Raw genomic sequence first — 22,983 nt, 5'->3', positions numbered from 1 at the left:
TCGTGATCTATTTCCCCGCTGGGACGGAGGGTTTTTCACTGTCCGACCGAACCGAAGTCTATACATCCACATTTTCACATCCAGTCCCGAGCCCGAGGCATTTAACTGCAGCCTGACCTGGACCTTCTCCCCTGTCACACAATATCGAATATTATATATGCGGACATCGATCCCGTTTTGACTTTCAGCCCCTTTTGTTGTCATTCCTAGTCGCTCCAGTCCAATACAAACGCATGACCTAGGCCTGCGGTGCCCGTCGGTCAAGATGCGAGTACAGGAGATGGTTCTAGACAATGACTCAAGCGAGTCACAGGATCTCTATGAACATCACTTTTCCTCTATGTCCAAATATTCTCGATCTGATGTTCGATTTCCTCCCCTATCTACCCCTCGACGGCGAGCACCTTCAGTCACATCCATCCAGGACATCAGCGATCAGCCGCGCGCCAATGCGAATGGGCAGTCTGTAGGGGTATTGACCATCAAGGCGACCAGCACACCCTTGCAGGAGATGGACCAATTGAACATTCAAATGTGGGATGATTCTCATGCGCCAGAAGATGCACATCCAACAGAACCCTCGAATTCTCTCGAGGATTTGCCCCTCGAGGTCCAGGGGAGGATCCTCGACCACATATTCGGAGACATGCATTCTATCTACGCCGGGTCCACATCGTTACGAGGCAAAAGTGTATCATCTCTCATGAGACATCCAAGAAGGAAAGCTGTGTCCGATCTGTCTCTGGTATCTGCATCCTGGAGGGAATTGGTCCAGGAACGAATCTATCGCCATATCAAAATCAAAGGCACTCGGACGGGCCTTGATGAGTCTAAGGAATACTTCATCAACCATCTGCATCTCACTAAACACGTCCGCCATATCGAGTTCTGGGTTCCCGTCTGGGGAGATAGGGCCTCCTTCGACAATCGCTCGCTTGACACCTTACTCCCGGGGGGCAACGACCGAGCTGCCAACCTCCAGCTCGCATACCAAGCCAATGAAAGCCTCTTCCCTGCCAACGATCTATTGGGCTTTAGCTTCAAACTCTCAGCATACAGCGCCACATTGTCCCAGATCTTCTCGCATATCGCCTGCTTTTTCCCTGAAGCCCGTGTCTTCACCCTCGAAGGCGGCCACTGCAAGAAATCCAACATGATCAGACACTTCCCCAAGATCCTCTACCCGCCTCCAAATCAAGCGTTGGAACCACTCCCCAACATCCGCACCTTTGCCATGCGAGGTGCCTGGAACATCATGCGTGAGCGCAAACACTGGCAGAACATCGAGGCCGCGCTTCCCAATGTCGAAGAATGGCATTGCGGCTATGCAAAGCCCCGACCGGAAGCCGACACCACCATCAACGATATCCTATACGACCTGCCCATGCGTTTCCGGCACGTCAACATCTCCCTCGACGGCATGTACAGCAAAGACCCCACGACACTCGGCTCCTCCTCCTCCTTCCCAAGCCAACCACATCTCTGCGAACGCCTCGGCCGCGTCCTGCCCAACCTGGAATCTCTGTCCTTCACTGGCAAGATCTGCGAATGCCTGTGGAGCTCTGCGCTGTCTCAACTCCAATCCTCCCGGGCCGAACACCCACCGCGCCTGAAAGCGCTCGAAATCGTGGTCAAGTCCTGCTGCCGGCAGCGTGTGACCGAAACCGACCCGGAGACGGGTGAGGCGGTGGTGCACGAGCTGGGCGGCGTGATCGCCGACGGGGCGGGCATCACGAATCTGGTCTTCATCCGCGCGTTTGAGCGGCTCGTGCTCAAGACCGTCGAGGCGTTGCCGTACCTCCCGAACCTCGAGTACGTGCGGATCCGCTTTATCGACCTCGACAGCCCGTGCACGCTGCTGAATCCGTACTGGCAGCTGGAGAACGGCCGGGTGTATGGCATCTGGAACGAGGAGATCGTCGATAGGCTGAGTGAAGTGCGTCCGGGATTATTCTACGAGGAACTCGGCGATGGCATCGAGTATGCGGGCTGGCACAAGAGCCATAGTGGCTCCAGGGCCGGCAGCGGTGATCTCAGCCAAGGAGCTACGGGTTCGTCGTCGGCGATGTCGAATCACAATAGCACCACCACCACCAACAACAACAGCAACACCAATAATGGGAGTTCCTCCGGTAGCGGTTCCGCCGGGAGTGGCAGCTCGCTCTATCCCAAGTGGAAGCCCCGGAGCATCAAGACAAGCAGCTACAAGATCGTGGCCGAGGCGAGAGGGAGCTGAGCTGAGCTGGGGTGACATGTCCGTTGTTTTCGTTTTCCTCTTTTGCCTTCTTGGGAGCGGCGGCGCAAGGTGTGCGGTGGGTCTGTTGGGTGGCAACCTGTGTCCTCTATTCTATCATTCTACCGTGTGAAGCTGGAGGTGCAAGTCAATGGCTAAGGGAAAGGGAGAGGACAAGAAAAGTGGCTGCCTTGTTGGAGTAAATAAATACACATCACAGAAGACTTGAGCTTAAAGAAATATGCACGAATGACAGGACGCAGGTGAGCCAGCTGGAGATGGGCACTTTGACCTCGGATCCAAAGTAAAATTTCTACCTTCTTGTGTTCTCCATATCCGTTCTATATCTGTCCCTATTGATCCATGCAAGGTCCAGGTTTCTGCTCCCCTCCCTTGAACTTCCAGTCCACTTGTCATCAGCTCCCTGATTGGGTTTCTAGGTTGTGGGGAAGAGAGATGGAAACCAATCAATTGCTTTTTAGAGTACGGTTTCGTGGCCCAAGATGCACGGAATTAAGGGAGCTGGTGTCGACGTTGCTTGCCTTGCGAGGACGAGCAGTTGAAATTGGAGATGACAATGTCGATGGTGCCGATTTGGGTGGCTTTTCCGGTGTTTCGGCCAGGGAATTGGATCCCGCTCCTGAAATAACATCGGATACAACGACGCCTAGGATCCAACAATTGACCGCGAAGAATGCTAGGCCTGCGGAGAAAAGGCCTGGTACAAAGGTACTGCGCCCTAGAAACTCGAGTTGGTATCCTTGTTGGAGCCAGGCAGCTTGTCCGAGAACCCAAAGCGCGAGTGCGGTGCCGCCCAGAGAGGGACAGGTAGTCAGGGAGGATCGTGGTAGGTAGAGCGGGAGGAAAATCAGATACCACAGAAAATACTGCGAGGTACAAACTTTATTGAATGTGACGAATGCTAAGGTTTGAGCCAGCATTGTCGCTGGTAGATGCCGTCTTGACAGGGCCACAGGGATAAGAACCGTCGAAAGAAGGAGTTGCGGGATGAAAGCGATGGATTCGAAGGAAAGAGATGTTGGTTGAGCAGGCGAGACTGCTGAGTGGGCGGAGGAGAGATATAGAAGGGCGTTGTAAGGAGAGAAATTATGGCGATGGTCGATGCGAGTAAAGTGATGTAGAAACGTGTGTTTCAAGAAGGGTGGTCCGTAAATATTATACATGAGAATGTTAAGAGAGGTGAAGGTCGACAAAGATGTAGTGAGAAGTAACAAGCGTCTTGGGTTGAGGAATCGTAGAATATTCTGAAAAGATGTCGAGGGACTTGAAGAAGTTGGACCGCTTTCCAAAATCCACAGCATACTGACTCCATAGATAAATGGGTATATCTTGAAATGAACACTCAAGCCGAGGAGGGCACCTGAGAGAGCGATTTGTCGAGTCTCAAAGGCACCCAGCAGGGACATAACCAGTACGCAAAGTAAACCCTCGCTGCTCCCCCGAGTGCTGATATTGGCGACCATGGGGTTGAGCAGCCAGACACTGGCATATTTCAGGGCGTGCGTTTTGTCCAGTCCCCTCTTCTCCAGCAAGGTCAGAATAAGCCAGCCCGCGATCAGATCTGAAAGAGCGAATAACGCTTTGCCGAAGTGAAACCACAAGCCTCCCCAAGTGGTTGGCAATAAGATCCACGCTAGTAATGGGGTGTACCTATATGTGGCTCTATCATATGGTGAGGAATGATTTGCGACTGCGCGAGCTGCATCGGTGAAGACATAGTAGTCGATGTCGGTGTATTTCAGAGCCGAGACCGAGTCCTGGTAGATACCATAGACCAAGAGAATGGCACGTAGGAGGAAGGCTGAGAGAAAGACGGCCGTAGGTGAGGACAGTAGAGAAGATATCAGGGATGGCATCTTGGTGGCTGCATGGCGGTGCTCCGAGGACAAGCTGTACTAGTGAGAGCAGGAGGTTGATGATGTGGTGACCGCGATGGAGGTAGTGTTTGCAGAGGAACACTTCTAGCGGCAATGACAAGGATAACGGCAATGGTTGTGACAATGTCTGACTTCAACTGGGTTTCTACAATGCCAGCGTGTGGTTGAATGTCGGCAAAATGCAACGAGGTTTGGAGTTGGTGGCTGCCCGCACGTCAGGACCATCGTCCATCAGGCTGAATGCACTAAGCACTAACAAGGTTAGACAGCTCAAATTTGTCTCGCCGCCCTAAATTAATATTCTGTCTAACCACTTAAGGGTAGAGAACAATCTAGTCTTCGGCTCCGATGAGGCTGAAAGTCATTCCAGGCCCAGGCAAACCTACTTAGGGACCCCCATACTCGTCACTAGGTAGATCCAAATGCCGGGTACCAAGAGAGATCACAGCGGCATGGAAATCGGATCTTCCTCAGAGAAGAGCTCGCCCTTTATACCTATCTTTGAATCTTTTCGGACAGAACTTGATGAGCACCATGATCGAAGGGAGAGAATAATCAAGGCATCTCGAGATATCACGGCACAAAGCAAGAAAATGTGAGTCCATTCGTACTCGTCTTCAAAGACCGGCTTGTGCTGACAACAACAGCATCTTCGCATTGCAGAGGTAAGCAGCCATGGTTCACTCACTTGGTGCCCTCCACTCACTTCCCAAATCAACCAGAGCCCGTGAGTTGGGAGGGCCAATACATGCATCAATCTCCAACCAAACTTCTCCGATGTATTCTACGATCAACGACCTCTTCCAGGGCATAGTTCCTGACTTGATGGGCGTCAATGGATACCGCTATCGGTCTAACATCACGGGCGGCATCCAAGAATTCATGGAAGCAGTTCTCTTCCATCATTATCTCGAAACACAACGTCTTCTCGACTACAAAGGCGCGTCACGCAGGTTACCAGAAGGCATCATGCTGACCTACGAGGACTATGTCCTTGGAATCTTTGACATGACCGGCGAACTCATGCGTTTTGCCGTTACTTACATGGCGACCAATGGCAAGCTGCCCGGCACGAAGGGAGGAAGTTCTTCGACGCTGACCGATATGCAATTTTTGAGGACGGAACTAGAAAACATTGACCCGGTTGGAAGTTATGGTCTGGCCAAAGAGTTCAGTCAAAAACTCAAGACAACCAGGATATCAACGGAAAAGGTAGAAAACGGGGTTTACAGCATGATCGTTCGGGGTAAAGAAAGACCCAAGGGTTGGAGACCGGACACTTCAGTCTCGGATGGATCTAGGGAAAGTGAGCCGGTGGAGGGTCAATGACTGAATCGGACTGGGATTGTGTCAGGTCAAATGCTGGGCTATGTCAAGAGCTACTGAAGCATCTGTAAAGGCCATGTCCTGCTTAGTCCTCGATAGGAACCTCCTTCTCTTCCAAGATTCCCTCCTCGACAAGTCGATCGGCTGTGGGTCTACGTTGGATCTTCTGTTCCAGACTATCGGCCCGCATGCGCCGGTCCAGGCTCTTCTGGCTGGCCTGGAGTGCTGGGGCGGCGAAAGAGTTGGGTAGGATGTTGCCTGCATGAATGTCAGAATCGAGATGTATGGGTGAATGGGAGTGTGACTGACGTTCCACCAGTTCCTCCCGTTCCGGTCTCTTCTCTAGGTGTTTCTTCAGGCTATCGGAATGCTGCTGACGCTCGAGCTCTACCTGTTTGGCTTGCAGGGCCCTGAATAGATGATAAGTCATGGAGTCTCGGTATAGGGGCATCTCATCTCTTACGGAGCAGCATTGGTATCGAGGAGGATGTGGCGATTCTTGAGGTCTTGAGCCTCGGGGCGGTGTTGCAAGTACTTTTCTAGGGAATTGCGGCGTTCAAGTGGGGAGATGGGAGACTCGTCGACCTTTAGGTCTGGAGTGTTTTCGGTATCAAGAGAAGTGGTCATAGTTGTTGGTGTTTGCTGGTATGAGGCGAGTGGAGCGTAAGAGGGAAGAAGCAGGCAAAGCCAGAAGTCAGCTGCAATATATGTTACAGTACGAGGTTTGTAGTTGGTCAATGGAGGGTCGTGCTTTGTTCTGATCCGAGCTGAACTTGGTTGGCAGTTAGCACCCAGCGCCCTGCAAGTTACTCGTTAGTGACTGCCAGGCAGTGGTTGAGTGGGTGGCATGGGGTGCATGTGTTTGTGTCTGACGTCGCACTGGGAACTACCCGCTGCCAACTCCCACTGCTCGCTGCCGGGGGTGCCAGGTCACAGGCTCACAGGGCAGTTGGTCAGCGGCTGCCCACCTTGTTTGACCCCCGGCCCTTCTCGATGTGCCAGTGTCTGCCCTGCTGATCCAATCCCACTTACCCCGCAGCATGCCTAAAGCGGCCCACCACTGTGCCTAAATTCCCCTTAGCTTGTCAGTCTATCTTACCTGGAGGGCTGCCCACGAGTCAAGTCCAACCCGCAGGAACTCCACCTCAACGTGAACGGGATGCGCCTTGAGGCCGAGGCCTTTATAGCTACAACAACCCTTCAACTGTCGGCGCCCACTGGTGCCACCACCACTCGTTTCACTCGTAGGCACCTGCAGCCCATCCAGCCGCTAAACTCTCACTAATTCTAGGCGGCAGTGAGCGCGTCAATTTGGCGATTCACATTCACAATCCATCGCGTCACATTACATGTTTTACCTGCGCACCAGGCACCTCTCAGTCCTTGTCCACAGTACGAGGTCGTTACCTCAATGCCCTGATTCTTTGCTCATCCTCCATCACCCCTCGATCTCGACCTCTGCCATGTCATCAGCATGTGGATTCTTGAATCCAATGGAGACTTCCTCCAGGGAAAGCGAATGTGGCTGAAGCCTGGTCAGAAATATCTCTTTGGTCGTGTCAAAAGAGAAGGCGTTCGTTTTGCCATTGATCATAAAACTGTCTCAAGAAAACACTTCATAATTCATGTCGACCCCGTCAAAAGTGGCGATGTCGCCCAGATTCATGCAAGGACCAAAATTCGCATCGAGGACCAAAATTCAAAGACTGGCACCTCCGTTAATGGTGTACTCATCAAGAACTCCGCGAAGGAGTTGAAAAGTGAGGAGAATTCTGTCAGGCCCGGCACATGTCCTCATGAAATCATCATCAGGTGGCAACCATGTGTTCTGACATTCAACTTGCTGAAGAAAGAGGTCAAGTCAGGTCTTCTGAAGCTGAAGCAAGCCAGGGTGGAGGCATTTGGTATAAAGGCCACCAGCGACTTCATCTCTGAACATACCACCCACGTCGTGGCGAACAAAAGAAACACTGCCAAAGGACTACAGGCCTTGATCACTGCCAGATATATCGTTTCTGAATCCTACATTGATGCCCTGGAATATGCCACCACTCCAACCAACCTGAGTCAAGAAGAAAATCTGTCTCCTCTAGAACTCGACTTTGACACCGCCTGGCCCAATCCCGATGATCACCTGCCACCTCCAGGTAAAGAACCTACCGTTAGGCCTGTCGCATTCTATCGCCCAGATCCATCGCGAACCAATGTATTTGAAGGTTATACCTTCGTCTTTGGTGATCAAACTCAATACGATAATTTATTACCTGTCGTCACCAGTGGCCACGGTAAAGCAATTCTGTTCAAGGTGATCAACGGTGAATCATCCGGAGATGATTTACTGCAATTTTTGCGCGCTGCTTCGGGCAGTAAGGACAACGACCATTTTCAACGCGAGGATGGAGCGGGTGTCGTTTTGGTGCGGTGGACTGGCAAGGATGATATTCAGGAATGGACAAACAACCTAGTCAATGAGGTTGCCGTGAAAATGGACCAGCGTGCTATCGATCAATCCGAATTCTTAGACGCCATCTTGGCCAATGAGGCAGGCCAATTGAAACAAATTATACCATTCGAGAGCACAAATGAAGGACGAGTTGCTCCGCCACCGTCCGCCGCCAGCTCTCTGACTAATAAAGAGCACTCTGAAGCCGAACGTAATAGCTTGCCGGCCCAAAAAGCTACCAATGGGCGTATTCCGCAAAGTGCCGACGCCTCAGCTTCGAGGGAGAAGCCTGTTACGGAGACAGTACCTTCCCAAGCCGTGTCCGAAAACATTTCGCAAGTCAGTGTCGATGATGAGCCAGCACCTCGTCCATATCGAAGACCTCGGTTCACCCAAACCAAGAAATTCAAATTCGATGATGATTTTGACCCCGATTCAATCGCTGAATACAAAGAAGATGACCATGTGGCTGAAAAACCACATATTTCGGACCGTGATAGTCCCATCAGGAACCGAGATCAGTTATCAATCATAAAAGAAGAACCTCAAAGCACTTCCAAGAAACGACCGCGTCCTTCCGCGGAGGAACCCGAGGACACTTTCGCCGACGAGATGGATGATCTTCTCCCAGCCGCCACTGCCTTCAAAAAGCGCAAATTAGCTGAAGCCCAAGCCAACGGACAGTCTCCCGTTGTTGGAATAGTAGAACCATCACCAGTTCCCGCCAAGAAAAAGAAGAAAGAACGAGAACTTGATGTCCGCAAAGCCCTAGGTCTTCAGCGAGAGGAGGAACAAGAAGCTGCCCGACGAGAAGAAGAGTCTCTCAGACGCGCAGGCGATATCGAAGACACGGGACCCGCACATCTAGTCGAGGTTGTTACCATGGACCTGCCCGTGCGCGACAAGACCAAGAAGCAGCATTTGCGCAATGGGGAACTCGGGGAGTCCTGGGATCCGAGATGGAACGGCCGCAAGAATTTCAAAGGATTTCGTCGTATAGGTGACGCACCGCAGCGAAGAGGCCATGCTTCCAAAGTCATCGTTCCTCTCGTCGAGATCAAGCGCCAAACGTACGGGATCGGAGAGCAATACTGGGATAAGTCGCAGGAAGAGAAAGATCTTGAGCGTGAGAGGAAGCGGCGGGAAGAGGCGAAGATGCATAGAATGCAAAGCCAGGCTCAGAGGGCAAGTGGCGCAAGTACTGCGAAGTCAAGATCCACCGCAAGAGTCATGTTGGACGACGACGACGACGACGACCACGATGACCCTGACGCCGATGATGAGCCATCGACGAGCCCCGCCACAATGCGTCCCCATCGCGAAGCTGCAGAGATCCTCGACCGCGAAATTAACATCGACACCCCTCGCCGCACTCGTGGTGCAGACAGGCGGGCAATGGTGGAACTCGCCCCAGACGTGGACGAGGTTGAGGATGAAGACGTAGAGGACGACACTACCCAGCGCATCTCTCAGACGCAAAGAGCATTATCCCGGACACAAACGCAGACACAAGCCTCCAAACCTAGTCTTCCGTCGGCGAAGGCCATGGGAAAACGCCCTGCCACAGCGATGTCTCTGACGGCAGCTGCGCCAAAGCGGCAGAAAACCCTCCCTGTGACCGTCATCCGCGGCAGCGACAGCGAAGAGGACGACAGTGATGATATGAAGTTCAAATTTGGAAGTCGTGCGCGCAGGGGGAGGGGAGCGAGAGGCAGAGGGAGATTGTGACTCTACTAGGAAATTGTAGAGAAACGCTCAAAGCATCAGCATAGAGAATTTAAGTAGTGCTTATACTCTATCTAGGTGGGTGATCAAGTGAGTTTTGGTCGAACTCAATTTGTATGAGGTTTGTACGTAACATATCTTTGTACGTAACTTATGCTTCTGGACGGTGACGGTTGCGGAGTTACTGTACCTATATGCCAATATAACTGCTTACCGCCAGTAACTCGGTGCCTGGGCTTTGAACAGGGTATTCCAAGCCTCATCCAAGACGGCAACAACCTCTTCGGGCAAGGGACCCTTTTCGATGACCTCTAGGTTGGTCTCCAGCTGGCTCAGACTACTCACACCGATGATAATACCGTCATTGCTCCCATCTGTTGACTTCAGCAGCGAGTGGTGTCGCAGCCAACGCAGAGCAGTCTCGATCAGTGTTAGGTTATGCTTGGTCACCACTGGTTCAATCAACTGTAAGGCCGAGAAGTACACATCTTTGAAATAGCGCTCGCGGTACATCTATTATTGTGAAGTGGAGGACGTGATTAGCCTTTGGTACGAAAGGGGTTCAGGGGATAGGGTAAGTCATGTCTCGAAATCCTGGGGGTAATGTACGTGGGACTTACCTTGCCAACATTTGGGTTGACGCTTGCGAAACGGCCTGTGTCGGGGATTTCCTGCTTGGATTTATACTTGCCGCTAAACATTCCTCCGGCGAGCTGGATGTAGAGTCAATTTTTGCGGTATATCTCTTCGCTAGGTGGAATGAAGCTTACCGGGTTATAGACGACGAGGTCCATCTTGTATCTGGAAAGAAAAGTGATCAGCGTCGCAAAACAGAGTTGAGATCAGTCGTACTTTCTCAATGCCGGAACAAGTTCTGTTTCGATCTCTCTTGTGATGGCGTTGTACATAGCCTGGTATATCGTTGGCTTGACCAAACCCCTTTCATTTGCAATATTCCATATCTCGGCGACCTCCCAGGCTGCATAATTGCTCAGCCCGAGTTGCGAAAATTTACCTTCCTTGAACAACTCGTCCGCAGCCTTCAGTGTGACGTCAAACGGCACTGATCTGTCGGGAGCGTGCAGGTAGAAGATATCCACACTGTCTGTTCCCAACTCCTTTAGGCTTTTCTCAAGGGATGCGCGCAGTTTCTCGGGACTATGATCGCCGGGTTGAACTGGATAGCACTTGGTCGCGAGAGCAAAACCACGGTCCTTCCACCTTGCTTCCCGTGTGAAAGCTTCTTGGTCGCCTGAAATGTATGTGCGTGCAGTGTCCAGCTCGTTATACCCTTGCTTTTGAAAATAGTCCAGGTTCTTGTTGTAGTCGTCGAGACTGGTGATACGGGCACCTTTGGATTCGCTGCCGGGTGGACCAAAGGTCATAAGACCCAAGATCACACGCGGCTTACCACCGATAGAAGTGGTTGAGGGAATGAGAGGCATGTTGCGATAAGTGACTGAGGAGAATGTACGCTGTTGCAGTGGTGCGGGGAATATTCTGATACTGGCGCGAATGCTGTATAGGATCGTGGATGCAACACGTCTTCCAGGACGATTGTGCATGTGAAACCAGCAGCAACCACAAAATGTATCCTGTTGAAGAGACAAGTTCGGCTGTACGAATACGCGGGGTCATGGAATGATAAAAATTGTCTGAGGCAAGGTGTGGCTCGTTGACATGTTGAGCGTCAGTCGAGGCGGCTTCCCCACGGTCATTTCCCCGTGTCGTCATCGGGGAAGGAGGACGAAGGAGCGACTGCCACACGGAGCAGCGCCGAAGCACATGGTGATAAGTCCGCCATACCAAGTATATACCCCACGAGAAGGGTATCGATCAAAGCTTGGTGGTAAAGCTTACATGTTACGGAGTATTTCATTTGCGATGAACGCCGAAAATTCCCTTCAAGGGCCTATCTGGAGTATGCTTCGAGTCGAGAGAGATGCACCAGTTCGACCCTGAAGAAGCTGTGGACCCATCGCAGTAAGAATGCCGCAAGTTCGGTTGAAGGAGCACGAGACGATCCCAAGTACTCGGTAGTATACGCAGCACAATGAATAATACCAACCACCCAATACCGAGTATTCGTGGACTTCCATTCCTGTATCGGCGAAGGCCCGAGTCAAAAGAGCAAACCCATCTTCAAACCAGTTGCATTCGTAACCGCTAACATGCGGATCCAATGTTCAAGTTCCAGGGCAATCAGGGCGGCACTTGGCTGCAAGGCATCAAGCCTCTCGTCAGGTTCAATATCCCGTCTTTGGGGCACCACTCAACCATGTAACACTTTTTGAGTACTGAGTCGATAGCCTCAGGCTTTAGCCTCGCTTTGAAGCCGAAGCGAGAGGCTAGGTGGAGATTGAGGAACCAGCAAGCGGCTTAATTGAGGGGCTCCTGGGAGCTTACCTGGGGCTCCCAGGCTCATCTGGTTCAGCCTTGTGGACGAAGTTGTGTTGTTGGAAGTGCCAGGACTTAGCCACGGGGCATGAATCAAGATGTCTCTGATACTGCCGAGCACGAGGCACAAGGCACGCTGTCCTTCTCTTCGATTAGGTCAACCAGATCAAGCCTCATCGCAGGAATGTGTAGACTGCAGAGGAACACCCAGGTCCATATTTAGATCAGCAGTCTAAGATAGATCGAATCACCAGCACGAGGCCCGGGTGACAATACCATACGGTAACGATGGCTGCAGTAGTACGACGCCATCGTATTTCTGCCACACAGGGGACGCTTTGAGGCGTGTCTAGAGACTCGTCCCCTCCACGGCCATCCATCCATCGATGTCCTGGTGCTCCCTGCTGCTGTCGACCGAAGGACGAGGGAGACACCAAGTGGCCATATCAAGTCTACGACGTTGCTTTGTCTGGTGCTAACGTGACAAGTCTCGTTATGCCCCTTCTTGATCCTTGCTTGGCTTCTATCCACAGCGGGAACCAGGGCTTCCCCTGTTGGTACCGCTGTTGCGATCGCATCACACTTCTCTAGCTTGAGCTGGGCAGAGTGGAATAGTCATCCATTGCGGGTATGCACAACCTGACTTGGAGCCTTCTCTAACTCGGCCAATTTTCCGACTTGGTTTGGGAAACGTTGAACCTCTTCTTGACACTCAATCAAGCTTTACCTATTCACACAGCCTTACTCTGCCAGACAGTCGACTACTTCGAGGATTTGAAGGAACTAGACCCTCGGTTATGGAGGAACGACCGCCTTGACTATTGAATGAGGAATGTGCCAGCTGTGATTTCTACTTGACTTGAGCCTTGCTCTCGTTTTCACAAATGGCTCAAGTCAAAGATGATCTGCCTTCAACTCAGGCCGATCAGGGCTCCCTCCATGTCTTACAGCTCTTCGATTTTAGCTATACAGTCCTGGCATTCGACGAACGCCTGATCCTACACTTGAGAACAGCCGAGCGAGCCAATGAACAAATTCAATCGGCGAGGCTTCTGCTCCGAGGCCTTGGAGCAGAAGTTTCGATACCCAAGAAAAAGTCCATGGAAAAAGCCATCAGTGAAACCGAATACCATGCTCGTATCCTTGCTCAAGATTTAGATCCTGCAAAATCCGAGTCTTCCTCACCTCAGGACGTCATTAACCAGTCTCGGCTTTTCTTGGTGCTCCGCTCCGACAATCAAGAAGTCTCCAAAGATTTGGAAAGCCTTCACAATGCCTGTAACGCTCTCGACAGCATTATTGAGTCATGCAAATCTGTCCGTGCCAATTCAATCAAACGCAAACCACTTCACTCTCCTGTAACATCATTGTCGCAGACTTCGCTGGTGGTATCAACCCCAGCAATTAATGTTGATGTTGCTGATGCGGAACAACCTTCCATGACGCAGCAGACAGAAGATTTTCTCGCTGGATTACCGCCGCTCGACGCAATCAGGTTACTGCATCATCGAAGGACCTCAAGACTGAGGAATAGGAGTAGCAGTCAGCTAGCTAAAACCAGTGAAGCACAGTCAGAGCAAGCTACCAACGACGCCGCAAATACCTTTGAATTACCAGGGTGGCCTCCGATACCGATCCCACCCCCAACGGCACGTGGATATGTGTTTATTCCAACTCTCACTCCAATGCCTGAGCTTGAAGCACCGAGCGAGATCATCGCTGTTACAAAAGTCAAACCTGACTATGCTAACGATCTCAGAACCCCCATTCTTGAACCTGGTGTCCATCGAGTGGAAGGAAATGATGGTGCTGTCAATAAGGACACTGATAAAGGGGTTCCTCAATCTGCTGAACCCGTGGGCATTTCGAGTCAATCCCCAGATCAGACTCAGCCTATCCCTTCTACTTCGAAAGGTCCGAATCGCCCCAAGGAGCCAGCTCCCTCGTCGGATATACCGAACACGCTCGAAGATGTTCCAAGTCCCCGTGCAGCCCGTGCGCCTCCTCGTAGTTCAACCATTCAGGACTCAGAATCAGAAACAAAGCAAGGCGCGAGTCACCGATCCTCTACGACATCAGAGCGCCCACAATCCCTAGTTTCATCGGTACCGGGAAATGACAGTTCTGTCTCTGCAATTACCCCGTCGACTTCAAAGTCTTCCCGAGTATCTGACCCGTTTGTGGGAAAGTCTTCAAGTACCCGGAACAGGCTGCGAAAGGCACCTTATGCACTGGCAAGCAAAACTGCGAACGTCTTTCTCGCGGACAGCCCTGGTCCAACCCAAAATTCAATTCCCTCAAAGCTTTCAGCTGAACGACCTGAGGAGCCACAGAACAGTCCCGCTAAACCTACACCCATTCAGTCCAACCAGACTTCGCAGGCAACCGTCCGCGATGTTCCTTCTATTGCCGTCAAAACTCAGCACCTTCCTGAAAAGGGGACAAGCCAGAGTTCTGCTAAGACTTTTCTAAGTACGGCACAAGATGCAAACCAATCCACTACCTATACACCCACTTTAACATCCTCTCCGCAGTTTCAAACGACTAAATCATTTACAATTGTTTCTCCACCGGTTTCACCAAGCAGAGAAGATTTTCAGCGGGAACACGAAAATGCCAAGCGTCTTTCAATAACATCTACGACCTCTGCACCACCGTCAACTAGTCATCCACCTGTAAAGTACCTCCAGAGTGCTTACTCAACCCAACAACAGATTAACGATGTCAATAAGACCCGACTGCTCCAGGAGCAAAATCGCACTTACAGCCTCCCTGAGACCACCCAGCATAGGAAGAATTTATCAATGGATGAGCGATTGATGCCCCAGAGATCTCAAACAAACCCTCCTGAAACCAACTCCTTACAAACTGGAGTATACTCATCTAAATTGGCAAAGGACCTAAGGGACGAGCGAATAGCTTCCCCATCGAATGTTCCAAACACCAGCGTAGCAAGAACTCCGATTCCACCCTATCCCATGACACCGATTCAGGGTCCAGTGCGATTCTCCCACCATGAGCAGATGCCATTGGCTGCTACAAAATTGCCATTTCCACCGATACCGGGCCCATCTCGCCAGCTACAGCCACAGGACCTGCGAATACAGCAATCTTCGATATCTCCCCCAATAGCAGCTTCAACTTCGTACCAAGGGTCTTTTCATTTCCAGACTCCTCAACATAACATATCAAGCGGTGGCGGAAACCTACCAACAACAGACTTAGACCCACAAATATCATTTCAACCACAACCGCAGTCTGAACCCGGACCTCATCCTTACTCTCAAGCTCAGCTTCTCCAACCTGCTCGGACTCCTTCACAGACTGCTCCAATCTCAATGCAGCAACAGTTCGTGCAATCCCCCCAGACTCAGCCCCATCAGGAGTCAGTGCGTTTCCCTCAACTACAGCGGCAACCGCCACCGCCACCGCAACAGCAACAGCCACAGCAGCGGGCGAATACCCTACCGACCCCGGCACCCATACCGGCACCGGCACCACCAATCCCACCGAAAGTCAGTCATCCATCAACAATGATCTCAGAAGCCGACCTCAGCCGCGAACGCAGCGTGTCAGGCACCAAATCCACCATCTCATCCAGAAGCTCCACCTTAGGCCTACCATCACCGCAACCGCAACCGCAACATCCACATCCCATGAACTTTCGATCTACATCAAGCTCGACTCTGTCCGTAGGTGTGGGGATCGTGGGCGACGGTGGTGGCGGGGGAGGCGGGGGAGGAGGATCAAGCAACAACTCTGTATTGGGTGCCGGCCCAGCTGTAGGAATGGCTAGAAAACGTAGCTCTTGGTTGACCAGGCAGGTTGAGAGGGCGGGCTTGAAGTCGTTTTGAAGGGTAACCACCCACAGCGACATACAGGACTTTTCATCTCCCGGTAATTTTGGGGGTATTAATGGATGCATGTAGAGCTGGATGAATCTGAGTGGAAACAGATTACCCTTGTTGTATTATTTCTCAAAGAGTGTTGCATATCACCAGGCACCAGGCTGTATTATATCGTAGGTATTTGTTTACCCAACTCTGCTTTTCGCTATGGCCCGCCTTCTCTGCTTCAAACACGAGGGTCGTCAAGTTCCACTGGACTAAAAATATGAGGTCGGTCGTTTGCACGTCATCTCAATGGGGTGTAGCAATAAAGGGTCAAGTAAGCCGACTCGGATACATACATAGCCGGGGACGATGAAGAAGCTCTTCCAAGCAACGAGGGACGAGGGCGAGGAAAGATGCTACTGCTTCCGCCGAAACACACTGAGGCCCCTGACTTCCCTTCCATCGTAATTGAAGGTGAAAGTTGAAGTCTAACTCGCCTAAAGCGCCCGTGACTATATCGGCCTCTTGACAAGCTTGCACAGGACCTTCTCCGAATTCCTCGATAAACGCTGCGCACCACCGCCAGACGACACCTTTACGAGCGCAGGGATGGTGACGAGCGTATGTGGACCAGCACCGCTACTCGTGGTCTCCTTGTCGCTCGAAGCGGCAGCGGCAGCGCCGTCCCAGCGCAGCTCGAAGGTCTCAGGCTGGCTGAGCAGCCAGATGGAGAACTTGACGGCCGAGTCGAGCACGTCGGTGAGATGCTGCGTGCGGCGCGCCTCGTCGTACTGCGGGTCTGCCCACAGTGAGAAAACCTGTGTGAAATGGGAGGCGGCCTCGCGCGTCGATGAGGAGGTTGTGCTCGGCATGCTCTGCGGTGTGGTCCGGTAGCTGGCTGCGAGTTGCTTCAGGCGTGCGTACGCGGATGTTTGAGCGCCTGAGTTTGTTAGCAAGGGAAGGAGGGGTGGGGTCTTAGGTTAGCGTGGACGAATACGGGCCAGAAGTGCAAGAATCATAACTGTGCTTGTTTTGGGGCGCTGTCGATCTCCAGGATAAGGTAGGCTGGGACTGGGGATGAAATGGGAGTGGGAGTGGGAGTGGGAGCTTTGTAGAGCCCGACGTGCTACGTACCTCTTCGTCCCGCCTGTTGCGAGGGTTGCTGACTTTGGACTTCTTGTAATAATGCCAGAAGTGGAGTGGGGAGGAGGCTTCGTCTGCCATTCGAAGAGGTCGGATCGATGATGGTGGTGCTGATCTCGTAGGAAAGGACATGTTTTAAAATGGTCGTGGTACGGGGCGACTCCTCGAGGCGTGCCGCCAGCGGTGCTCCGAGGAGTGGTGTATCGTATCGAGATAGGGCGCCTTCAATCGCCGGTGGGATCATCGGACTGGCGTCCTTGTAGAAGTTCTCGGCGTGCAGTTCGATTTGGTCGTAAACCGTCGAGAATCGTGATTGAACAGTCGCATCGTCGGCTTGCTGCGGCAGCTGAGATCCGCTCGCAGCAGATCCTGAATCATGGTGGACTGGAGCAATTGCTCCCACGAGAGGAGCGCCCTTCTCGATAGAGTTAGGAGCGCTGGTCCCAGGTGTTCCAACTCGTGCCTCCCCATACGGTGCCGTCCGGTTTCGAGATCGCCTTTTGCCGGCACAGAATTTCCATACGAAGAAGGCCACGATGGCGGCGACAACGGCTACAGCGCCCACGGCGATCCCAGCTTTTGCTCCTGTTGATAAACCGCCACCGCTGCTCTCGGCCACAGGGCTACCGGAACCGCTGGCATCGCTTGACGGTATTGCCGCAGTTGCTGATGAGGAACTAGTTTCGCTTGATGCTGTTGGGTTTAATGTACCACTGGACTCAGGAACAGTAACGGTCGCCGCCCAAGCTGTAGTGACAGTATCTGTGAAGGATGATGATGATTCTAATATGGTCGTCGAGGCTTGTTCCGGAATGAGCTTTGTGCTAGATTCAGTGACTGTCAAAGTCGCAGAAGTGGAAATAGTAGGAATCGAAGTGCCGCTGTCATCTGCGGTCGGTGTTGTGGCAGGAGAACCATCTGTGGGATCATCTGCACTCAGACTCGTACGCACGTTCTGGCGTTTCCACATTGTAGACAAATGTCAGGTTCTCTAAAGCAGGACTTCGATGCGTCGATAGAAGAGGCCAGTAGAGCCTGCTTCCCACCTTTTGGGTTCAGAGAATGCTGTTCAAATGATAAAGCAATGTGCAATCAAAATGTGTAGTGCAGCTGAGTGCCCTAGAAAGTGTTGCAAAAGGTAGTGAGGCTGAAAAGAAGGCCAGGGTCGCCCAGGGTTCATGGCTGGGTCCTTTGTCCTTCCCCCATGGGTATGCTTCCGTAACAACCGTGAGCTACGAGGTAGATGGGGGCGTGTTCGTGATGGTTCGTAACGCTTTGTATTGGGCTGTGCAAGCAAGCCGCTTCCAAATGTCGGACAAGACACTAAGCACGTTGGTCCCATTCGCTCATGCAAGCCAGCTTAAGCCGTGTTGCGATAGTGTCTTGGTATTCATTTTCAGCCTGATCAAGCACTCACGCCTGTGCCTTCATTTGAGGGAATGACTGTCATTTAGAAGTGGGCGTCTTGTGTGAGGCATCTGGAACAGTTCCCCGTCGTTTTCACAACGGGTTCAAGTATGCGGATTGATTAAATTGAATCCAGTCTCAAGGAACACCTGTTGAAAACCTGCTGACCAAGACAAATGTGGTGAGGCTGGAAACCGAGGATCCACTTATTTACTGTGGGGCGGATCCAATTGGCGAGGCTGCCCCCGGACATGGACAAGGGGCAACACGAGGGGCCTAAAGCCAAGGGGTCAAGAACAAGCGTACTACTGGAGGTGTCTTCGCAATTGTAGATGGGCCCCATTCTGTCAAATGAGATCGAACCGTTCCGTTCACAAGTTCGAGTTATTTCTCTCGATTCTGGCTGGGCGCCATTTCTGCAATGTCTGCATCAAGCCGACCCAGAATGACAATTGCACGGTCTGCAAACCTTCCTATTTCAAGAATTTGCAGGCCTAGGTGGATATCCGCACCCTACTCAGAATTGGTATGCTAGCCAGGGCCAAGGCTCATGCACTTTTCTTATCCCCGTGAGGAGTCAGGACGGGGTCGACAAGTAAACAGCTTCTTGCAGCCAATGATCAACTTGCTCAGTCCCGGTCCTATTCTAAAGAGCGACCCTGAGAGACCATTCCTGACGGCTCCAGCCTCTCTCGACAGAGTACCGAGGAATATCCATCCAGGGCCTTCAAGCTTTACCCCAATTGCTCCGTACAAACTACAGCCTTTGCAGGCGGCATAGAGACCTCTGTTCGTCTCTTGAGTTGCACGAGCCAGCGAGTACCGAATCCATAGAACCTAGAGGTGGGACGGAACACTGTCCGTTTTGGGGGGCCGAAATTGGGTATCTTAGCGGTTCCTCGCCTTTCAGCCTCATTGTGCTGAAGGTCGAAGGCAGGTGCTTCCAAACACTGCAAAAGCGACAGCTTCTGGCCGTGGATCACTTTGTTTCTCTCTTGACACATCTAGTTGCGCTATGGCGATGATAAATGAATTATCAGCAGGATCCGGGGAGCGGACACCACCTGATATGGTGATCGGGGTGGATTTTGGCATGACACAAACTGGTTGGTCGAGACTGGGTCATCATTTGATGCCATGGCTAATAGCATTGCAGGAGTTTCATACTGCTCAGCGCCATGGACAAATCCCAAGTCGTTTCAACACTGGTCGGGAAATGTCAATGAAATCGCCAACAAAGTCCCCACTCGGGTTGCCTACGATATCCACACTGGCAAGCTGAGATCATGGGGATTTGGATGTGATCTTCGGGATCCAAACTTGGACGTCGTCGAGCACTTCAAGTTGTATCTCGATCCTGATTATAAGGACGACTATGCGGACATTAGTTGTGTTGATGCTCAGAGGTTCTTCTACGATTTTCTCTTCCTCATCCATGAGCATGTGGCGCATCATTTTCGGATGCGAATTCCCAACTGGAACCGAATGAGGGTCGAATGGATCTTCAGTGTACCAACAACATGGCGCGATGCGGCATTCATCCACGGCCTGGAGACTCTGATCAAGAGCGCTGGTTTTGGCAAGGATGGAAATCTCCATTCGTGCAGAATCACTCTGACAGAGGCTGAAGCTGCCGGTATTTCGGTCGCAAGCCAGCATCTCGAAGTAGGGCAGTGTGATCCCCATACATGGGCCTTTCGACTGATGAGCAACAGAAAAACGATGTGATTCTGGTCTGTGATGCTGGAGGTGGTACAACTGTGAGGCATGGGATTGTCATTGTTAGATCATTGCTGACCAACCAATCCAGGACGTCAACATACTCAAACTGGTTTCGGAAAAAGGTCAACCACTTCGATTAGATCCATTGTCAAGAACCGAAGGTAAAGTATCCGCCGGTCTTCCGCGAGCGTTAATACTGATAAACTCTCCCTAGGGAAACCAATAGGATCAGCTTTGATTGATATCCGCATCCAACAATTGCTTGAGCGATACTTGCAAAACATCGCTCATCTATTGACAAAACCTCCTTCAGAGGTGGCTGAACAGATGATGATCGGCAGATTCGAGAGATTCAAATGCAACTTCGGAGCTCCTGGCTCAAATATCCCATACCTGCTTCTGGATGTACCTGATCTTGCTCCAGGACAGTATATTCCTCAAGCAAATGTAGTCAATTCTCAAATCCGAATTACATCGTAAGCTCACATCACGATGTGTGAACGAATTGAATTGACTCATCGGGGCAGGGAAATTCTGAAGAACGTTTTTGATGAACAAGTTGATGCGCTAGTGGCTTTTGTTTATGACCAAATCAAAGATCTGCATTTTCGTCGACCTGGGGAAAAGGTGGTGAGTATGAGCCCCAGCTTTTTAGTCGAATCGTCCATTACTAATTGTGATCAGGACTATGTCATTCTGTCAGGAGGTCTAGGGTCTTCGCCCTATGTCCAAGACAGACTTCGATGGCAATTCAATGAGCAAACAACCGCGAACCTTCCAGCAGCAATAGGACTAACCATCCTCGCGGCCGAAGAGCCTCAGCTTGCAGTGGTGCATGGCCTTGTCCTGGACCAGGCTCAGCAAGTGTCCCAGACTTTGAACCCTATCACGTCCAGATTTGCAAGGGTTAGTTATGGTATCGTTGTGAATCAGCGATACGATCCTAAGATCCATGAAGGCGTCACTCCTACCAAAGACCCCCGAGACGGGAAGAAGTGGGTAGTGGATAGAATAGAATGGTTGATTCGACAGGTAAGCCGGTCCTTCCATTGGTGTCAGCTGTTGTGCTAATGGATGGTATAGGGAGAAACGATTCGTCCAGATGGCTTCATTAAACGGCTGAGGGCCAAAGTCGACCCTTTGCAGTTACGACAACCGTGGCATGCACATTTTGTGATGACAACGTTACCTGCCACACAATTGCCGACGGCATTATCCGATCCTCGAGTTCAGACAGTTTGCGTGGTACGAGCAGATGTATCACAGACCAAACGAATAGTCAAAAACGGACACTGGTACAATCTCTCCCAACGATATGAACTCACACTTCTGGATGTTCGGATTCTTCCAGGATCGGCAGATCTCAAGGTGGAAGTGTGGAACGATGGGAGAAAATTGAACGGAGAAAATGACCAGGTGGAATTTAAATGGGAAGACCGATTAGGCACTCCGGCATGGCACTCGTATACGCCGCCCCTGGATCGGACGTTAAGCCCTTTGAGTCCAGCGGGAAGTCCACAACAACAGTCACCTACTTCGAATGGCAATAATTCGAGCCAACGACTGAGCAGTGCCCCTTCACAACAACGATATTCGAGAGCATCGTATGGTTGATTTCGAGGGATCTGATGACATCAATACTGGAAAGTTGTTCACAGTCGCGTTCAACGGACGACCTCCGTGACGTGCCGATACAGTCAGCATAAAGAGCCAGTTCGAGGGTACCAGAGACCACTGTGTACGGAGTATGAAAGACGCTCAATCTTTGGTCCTCTCACTCTTGAACTTACCGAGTCTCTCAGAAGGCCAGGACCACAGCGTCAAGGGACCCGGGTCATGACCTTAATAGAAAGGCCAAAGCAAAAGCAAGAGGCCTTGGGCAAGCATCTCCAGCTTAGGGTGCCCTCCAAGTAGTGAAGTAAGAGACCAAAACAAGCGACGCCAGTGTATAACTCTGAGTGTAACTCGAACATCGGGGTGCTACCGAAAGGGCCGACGATATCTCCCTCGTGCTGTGGTGTTAGTTGATGGATATTCGATTTTCCTACCTGGCGCCTGGGGCGGAACCACGCTGAAGAATCAATTAACCACTTGGGAACTCTCTATCATCATCTGAGGACTGGTCTTCTCATTTGCATCTGAAGATTGTTGAAGAGCTGGCTAGGGATGCCCTTGGTTGATTGTGGGTTGAAATATGTCAATGTCTTGGCACGAGATTACTCCGTACACTGGAGATGAGAGCCAGCATTGTCATGAGGTTAGTTGTGGTGTGAGCGGGCATCACAAGCCGTGAATTGAATAGATGGGCCATCCTCGATCTAAAATATGCCTGCGAGTACATATTCAAGGTGTCATGGATTCGAGGAGAGTTTGGTGGGTGGCTCTGGTGAGTGGCTTGCTTATATACAGACATACTCTGTACACGGTCCCTGAGGCCCTTTCTGAGGCCCCGGGGCCCTCTCGGCTACTCCGTATTTGTGGCCCCTTGATTTCTCCACGTTTTCGTTTCCCTTGCGAGAGAAGCGGGCATGGCACCGTCCTGACTCCGGTAATGCTACTGGGTGGCTACTGTAGGCTTTCGCCTCCGGGTGCCTCCCGGGCCCCTACTCGTACAGCCCTGGAAAACCCTTGCGCAGTGGCAGGAATACGTAACTGGTCGAACTTGGAGCGTTCACTAATTAAAATATCTACGCCCTGCTCAACACCCCGTCACTACTCGTACACACCCTATCCCATTGTATATTCTAATGCTGCCTGTTTCTTACTTGCTTATCTGAAACCTTCGCGGAGACTTCCTTCTTGGTGTTTGCTTGGGGTCTTTCAGTTGGACCGACAGCGACTTCGACTCTGACTTGA

The 22,983-nt window shown here is 51.5% G+C and overlaps 7 protein-coding genes across 7 annotated transcripts; 4 read left to right on the top strand and 3 right to left on the bottom strand.

The window, feature by feature from the left end:
- Positions 1-265: 265 nt before the first annotated feature.
- On the top strand, positions 266-2,236 carry A1O9_00192 (uncharacterized protein; the record flags this gene model as incomplete). Its single annotated transcript, XM_013409356.1, has 1 exon — positions 266-2,236. The coding sequence occupies one exon, from the start codon at positions 266-268 to the stop codon at positions 2,234-2,236; it is 1,971 nt and encodes a 656-aa protein (XP_013264810.1).
- Positions 2,237-2,700: 464 nt separating this feature from the next.
- Positions 2,701-4,110, bottom strand: A1O9_00191 (phosphatidylinositol glycan, class M; the record flags this gene model as incomplete). The annotated part of the gene is made up of 1 exon (XM_013409355.1): positions 2,701-4,110. One exon carries the CDS (start codon positions 4,108-4,110, stop codon positions 2,701-2,703), a length of 1,410 nt encoding a protein of 469 aa, XP_013264809.1.
- Positions 4,111-4,553: 443 nt separating this feature from the next.
- On the top strand, positions 4,554-5,460 carry A1O9_00190 (uncharacterized protein; the record flags this gene model as incomplete). Its single annotated transcript, XM_013409354.1, has 3 exons — positions 4,554-4,726; positions 4,779-4,796; positions 4,854-5,460. 3 exons carry the CDS (start codon positions 4,554-4,556, stop codon positions 5,458-5,460), a joined length of 798 nt encoding a protein of 265 aa, XP_013264808.1.
- Positions 5,461-5,542: 82 nt separating this feature from the next.
- Positions 5,543-6,084, bottom strand: A1O9_00189 (uncharacterized protein; the record flags this gene model as incomplete). The annotated part of the gene is made up of 3 exons (XM_013409353.1): positions 5,543-5,715; positions 5,767-5,867; positions 5,921-6,084. The coding sequence occupies 3 exons, from the start codon at positions 6,082-6,084 to the stop codon at positions 5,543-5,545; spliced, it is 438 nt and encodes a 145-aa protein (XP_013264807.1).
- An 847-nt stretch (positions 6,085-6,931) lies between these two features.
- Positions 6,932-9,628, top strand: A1O9_00188 (uncharacterized protein; the record flags this gene model as incomplete). Its single annotated transcript, XM_013409352.1, has 2 exons — positions 6,932-9,298; positions 9,374-9,628. The coding sequence occupies 2 exons, from the start codon at positions 6,932-6,934 to the stop codon at positions 9,626-9,628; spliced, it is 2,622 nt and encodes an 873-aa protein (XP_013264806.1).
- Positions 9,629-9,835: 207 nt separating this feature from the next.
- On the bottom strand, positions 9,836-11,070 carry A1O9_00187 (oxidoreductase; the record flags this gene model as incomplete). The annotated part of the gene is made up of 4 exons (XM_013409351.1): positions 9,836-10,138; positions 10,246-10,338; positions 10,396-10,426; positions 10,478-11,070. The coding sequence occupies 4 exons, from the start codon at positions 11,068-11,070 to the stop codon at positions 9,836-9,838; spliced, it is 1,020 nt and encodes a 339-aa protein (XP_013264805.1).
- An 8,472-nt stretch (positions 11,071-19,542) lies between these two features.
- A1O9_00186 (uncharacterized protein) lies at positions 19,543-21,741 on the top strand (the record flags this gene model as incomplete). The annotated part of the gene is made up of 7 exons (XM_013409350.1): positions 19,543-20,070; positions 20,121-20,165; positions 20,216-20,288; positions 20,342-20,603; positions 20,655-20,757; positions 20,812-21,159; positions 21,211-21,741. The coding sequence occupies 7 exons, from the start codon at positions 19,543-19,545 to the stop codon at positions 21,739-21,741; spliced, it is 1,890 nt and encodes a 629-aa protein (XP_013264804.1).
- Between the last annotated feature and the right edge of the window lie 1,242 nt (positions 21,742-22,983).

The sequence above is a fragment of the Exophiala aquamarina genome, assembly GCF_000709125.1.
Source record: "Exophiala aquamarina CBS 119918 chromosome Unknown aczIA-supercont1.1, whole genome shotgun sequence".
Lineage (NCBI taxonomy): Eukaryota > Fungi > Ascomycota > Eurotiomycetes > Chaetothyriales > Herpotrichiellaceae > Exophiala > Exophiala aquamarina.
This window is presented reverse-complemented; position numbering and strand designations above follow the sequence as displayed.